This window comes from Enoplosus armatus, chromosome 6, assembly GCF_043641665.1.
Source record: "Enoplosus armatus isolate fEnoArm2 chromosome 6, fEnoArm2.hap1, whole genome shotgun sequence".
Classification (NCBI taxonomy): Eukaryota; Metazoa; Chordata; class Actinopteri; order Centrarchiformes; family Enoplosidae; genus Enoplosus; species Enoplosus armatus.
In genome coordinates, this window is record NC_092185.1 from 21995558 (window position 1) to 22000898 (window position 5341).

Sequence of the window (5341 nt, forward strand, 5' to 3'; positions counted from 1 at the left end):
CTGCAACGCATCTGTGTTCACTCAGGACTACAAGAGTAATTGGATGGTGATAATATAGCAAGTATTTCAAAAGTAGGTATCTGTTTTTATAAACATAATTCTTACACATTAATACTCAGTGTTGTGCTGACTCCAGCTACAGCTGTTACTTACAAACTAATGCATGTTAAAATATTGAAGTTTTAAAGTTTTTGTTTTTCATCATCACAATCAAAAATGGTATACCTACTTTTGAAACCCTGTATTTTGTTAGAAAATGTGAAATGTTTTACTGTGTTATGTATATCAGAGGCCTGGGTGGCCCTCCGTGACTCCCCAGGATTACAGGACTAGAAAATGTTGCAACTCAAATAATGGATGGATAATAACAGACCTACAGGTACCTGAGGTTCTCCAATGTGACAACCAATAACGGTATTGGTTTGGCATCACAAACGATACTCAAATTCTAACAATATAGCAAATTGAGGTTATTTGCTGCATGTTACATTTGCATATGTGGAAACATGTTGAGAAACAAAAGCCCCTCCCCCCTTAAAACTGCATTAAGGTGCTTGACTGTGACAAACCGATCCAGGAGGTGATCTACTGGCTATCCTGACAGTAAGCATGGACTATCTTGGAACAGGTTCAATTCATCTTGAACTTCCATGGGCTGTAATACACAGGCTGAGTTTTGTAGACTGTCACGTCCACTCTGAAGCCAGATGTTGTGATATGACCTCAGTCTACAGTTAAAGACACCCCCCTTTATGACATGAAGGTGGGTGTTGGTGGTTTGTAGCCTGCAGACTATTGCAAAGTATGCTCTTTGTCATAATGATCCCTGTTTAATGTGCAGATGTTACAAAACGCTAATAGTGTGTATTGCTGACAGGAGTACAAAACAAGGAATGTTGACAATCAGAGCTCCGTCTCCAGCAAAACATTTATTCAGTGTATTTTGACTGACGTTTAACTTCCCCCCTTGATATAAAAAAAAAAACACACAACCCCAACTCCCCCTGTGGTCCCGCTCACGGCAGCAGCTGGACTCAGGACTTGGTGAGCTCCATCAGTCTGTGCAGGATGCTCTTCTGTCCGCAGCGTACCTGCAGTGCTTTCTGCTGCCTGCTGCTCAGTCCAGCAAGTGCCGCCTTGTCATCCATCAGCACCTGGTCGCCGTCCACGCCCTCTCCCTCCGCCTTCCCCTCCCCGTCTCCATAGGACTTCACAGTCAGATGGGCTGCGTCATGAATTAGCTGTTTCCACGAAGCCTTTAATCCAGGGAGACCCTCGTTAGAAAAGGCAAGGGAGATCTTCTCGTCTTCCTCGTCATCTTCCTCCCATCCTTCATTATCTTTGAACTCTGAGAACTCCTCCTTTGACATGCACAGCACCTGACGGAACACAAAGCAAGTTACGTTTCCAACAGCAGCCATTCTCCAAATATTCCTCTCTAACAAACTGGTCTCTCGTGTGTTTTGTGCGGTGAACAAGCAAACAATGTGATTTAAACAGCACTCCCTCACCCTGAGCGCAGTGTGTAGCTCTGTGTCTGTAAGGCAGCCCTGTTTGCCAAAGACAAAGGCTGCTTTCTCTTGCATCATCTGACACAGCATCTCCCACTGCTCCTCCACCAGCCGCCGGTCCAAATCAGACTGAACACCTGGGAGGAGGGGAGGAGGATGGAGAGATGAGGAGAGTTAGCATGCAAACCTGTGCACAATGAACAGGCGATGTAACATTCAGGCCTGCAAGCAAGTGGGGCGAAAAAGGGGACAGTTTGTTGTTGTGTTCAGGTGCATCATGTTCAGTGTTGGAAAGCTTAGCTGACAAGGAATTCATTGCCGACAATTTTGATACATGAACAAATCTTTTCAGTTTTCAGCAAAAATGCTGAACACCAGTGAATGTTTCATGTAGTGTCTCTACATTTAACGACGCACGTGGCACACTTTGAACGCACCACACCGACAGAAGTAGAGGTAGCCGAGATGCATCGATCTGGGGAGTGAATGGGATCAAACTGGTGCTTTTCTGGGGAGTTAACATGCTGCCAGTGTGTGAGATTTTACATAGAAAACAACAGGCGTGCGAGTACTGAAGCGTTGTCTGCTACAATGCCTGGAGAAGCGAATCGCCCGCGTCTCATAGAAAATGAACAGTGGCACATCTGGTAGAAAGTTCCAGCTGCTCCAGTCAAGACATGATGTATGTCATGTCATCCTGCCCTCCGTTAATCACATCTCCTCTCCTGCACCTCCACTGTAGCCTCTCTAAAACTCCCATCTATCTCGGTAATGTGTCAGCGCTGCTAAAGAACAATCTGTCAATCACCTTGCGTGACGACTTTGTACAGGTTGGCGATGGGGACGTCAGCTGTGTCGTTGCTGTTGCTTTGATACGGCTCCGAGAAGCCGTACATGTGCAGCAGCTGCCAGTTGGCCATCTGCCCGTAGGTGTTAAATACCTCCTCGCCTTTATGAATGGAGCGGACGCAAACCATCTTCAGACTGTCCTGAGAAAGATGGAAGAGTTAAAACAATGAAAAGTGAGAAAAGCTTCGGTCTCAATGTCAAATATTCTCTTTATTTAACAGAAAACAAACGAGAAAAAGTGCATCAATATTTGGACTTCACCGGTGTAAACTCCAGATTAGCATTGTGATTGGACACATGGTTAAGCATGTCGGCCATGGGAACCATCATCGGCGGGTTCGGGGCCTTCTCGTCCTCCTCCTGATCCTCTTCGTCGTCCTCCTCTTCCTGTGGCTCTTGGAAACTACAGAGTGGAGGAAGAACAGGGAGGGGGGTGGTGGAGGGGACGAAAGAGACCACAGGGGTGAATTTAGGAGGACAACAAGGAAAAGAAGATCCTTTATACTTTATGTACACAAGTGTGTTTTGTCTCATGCTCACTAACCTGTAGGCCATGACAAAGGCCACCAGCTGTGTGTACAGTTCCAGCGTGTGTGTGTCGGGGTTCCAGAGGTCAGGATGCTTGGTGATGAAGGGAAGGACCACGTCTGTGTATTCCCTCTGGATGTTAGCCAAGTCCGTGTCCACAGCCTCTGGAATGCCTGTTCCCCTCAGCAGTCTGTCCCTGTCCCCTTTAGACCTGAAGGGATGAACAGTAAATTACTGCAAAGAAATTCACACTTCATCAACAGGAAATTCAAGGAAGAAGCTGGTTTGGGGTTGAGACGATGATTTAAAACTGTTTCTTACCAGAACATGGGGTGGTCCAGCGTCTTGAAGTTGGTCCATAGGGAGAGGTAGGGTTTCCAGTGGGACTGTGTGGATGTGTACTCGTACAGCAGAGCCAGCAGCAGGGGAACCCAGCCAGACGAGCTCTCCAGAGGCGACCTCTCTGTGAGGGATACAAGGAGGAAACAGGGAGGTTACGAACAGAGGGGACGCTGCAGGCAGCTTCAATCTTGGGAAGACTAGTTTGCCACTATTAACCGTCACCTTTCTCCAGCAGGGCAGAGACCTTGGTTGTTCCCTGGTGGAGAAGAGCTGATCTGGGGATGGTGAATAAAACCTCCCCCTCCTCTATGTTGTCCTTCGCCAGCATCCCATACTCTGCCACAGTTCCCTCTTTACTCACACACACCTACAGAGAGAGACATCCATCCTAAAATGCCTGGCCAGTGTGGTTAGGGAGACATGGACCATTTCAAGTCCACATCCTTCAAAACACTTTTGTTATATACTGAACAATAACAAAATGGCGGGGGGGGGGGCAGTTAGACTGCCTGGCTGACACAGCCCCAGAGCCTGATTAATTAATATATTCTGTGGCAGAATACTGGCTAGCTGACCTGAGTGCAGGTTGTGATAACATACCTTACCGCTGAGCACCAAGCCGACTCTGTCGCACCACTGTAGAAAGTTCTGCAGGGGACCACCATCTACCTAAAAAATGCAATAATGTGATCAGGCGCGTGTGACCTCGTGCTATGGTGCGTATGCTTTTACTATGAAAATGTACCTCGATTTAAGACAGAGCCACACTTTCACAATTACATGAGGGTAACCACCTCTCATATTATTATTATTATTATTATTATTATTACTATTATTAAGAACAAGGCGCCTTGTTTGACGGCCTATATGGTTTCCAATAAACTTTAAATGATGACAATTTCCACTGCGTTCACAACGTATCTAGCTTCAGTAGCTTGCCCCTAACTTTACCACATATAACGTTATATACACAGCAAACACAGCACGCACCGCTAGCAGCTACTCACACACGAAGCAAGCTAGCTAGCTAGCGTATACACAAACACACATATACAACCAGCACTATCATCTTTGTTTGGTTTTATTTTGGTTAAAACGCATTAAACTGTAACCTTGGGTCGTTTCGCTTCTGTTGCCATCTTGAAGATGAAATCCCAAACCCCGGACTTGTCAGGCACTGGTGCTGGTTGACTAGCCCACAGCTAACTCCAGCATGCGGACTGAGAAGGAAAGTTGGGTTAAGTTTGACCCCTTCGAAGACTTGTAGGCAGCTAATGAATTCAGACATTCAGACATTTAGACATTTAGACAGTATCCGCGTATATATATATAAAACCCAAAAATTAAAATTGTAGCGGTTAGTACGCTGGATTTTGATGAGGGAAGTTGTGTAATATGTGTATATTACAAGCAAGCAAAATTAATGTGTATGTTACATGCAAAGCTAATCGTTGTCCAACGCTAAAAGTGTGACCCGTCATAAGCATAAGGGCATGCATACCCATCATTTGTGACAGCTCTTTGAAATAAGCGTCTAAAATCGGTGTTTTATCTCTAAAGCTAAACATTATCCTTACAAATGACTGTTGGTCTGTGTGTTGTTTTTCCACTAATAACCACTAGGAGGTGTTGTTCAATCAGATGAGTTCTCCACCTCAAATCTGCCACATCACCAGTCTGAGAGTAAATAAATGGATGTAAAAAATATATGTTGCGTGGCTCGTTGGTCTAGGGGTATGATTCTCGCTTTGGGTGCGAGAGGTCCCGGGTTCAAATCCCGGACGAGCCCAGTATTTTAAATCCATGCGGTCAATAAATTGTGTTAGAACACATCCTACTCAACCAACAGTGCCAAAGGGCTAATTTTCGTATGGGTATGATTTTCAAAACTCACTACAATCGTGTGATTATTGAGGTTGTTCCTACATGCAACCATATGAATTGCTTTTGATTGCTTAAACTATTTTTTTTGTAAATTAATTTTACCTGATGAAGGTCTAAGGACCAAAACGCTGTATCTCTAATAGAGTTTTTTGTAAGCAAAATGGCAGAGTGCGAGAGTTCTCTCTCTCTTGCTAAAATCAAGCTTCTCCCAGCTGATCAGTTTAAGG

General features: G+C 45.1%; 1 protein-coding gene and 1 non-coding gene across 2 annotated transcripts; one reads left to right on the forward strand and one right to left on the reverse strand.

The window, feature by feature from the left end:
* Positions 1-910: 910 nt before the first annotated feature.
* Positions 911-4444, reverse strand: setd6 (SET domain containing 6, protein lysine methyltransferase). Its single transcript, XM_070907744.1, has 9 exons — positions 4343-4444; positions 3831-3899; positions 3453-3597; positions 3210-3351; positions 2905-3099; positions 2622-2763; positions 2320-2500; positions 1512-1648; positions 911-1379 (listed from the first exon to the last, which is right to left on the reverse strand). Exons 1-9 carry the CDS (start codon positions 4367-4369, stop codon positions 1035-1037), a joined length of 1383 nt encoding a protein of 460 aa, XP_070763845.1. The 5' UTR covers positions 4370-4444; the 3' UTR covers positions 911-1034.
* A 503-nt stretch (positions 4445-4947) lies between these two features.
* trnap-ugg (transfer RNA proline (anticodon UGG)) lies at positions 4948-5019 on the forward strand. Its single transcript has one exon. It is a non-coding gene; the product is annotated as a tRNA-Pro (tRNA).
* The last annotated feature ends 322 nt before the right edge of the window (positions 5020-5341 follow it).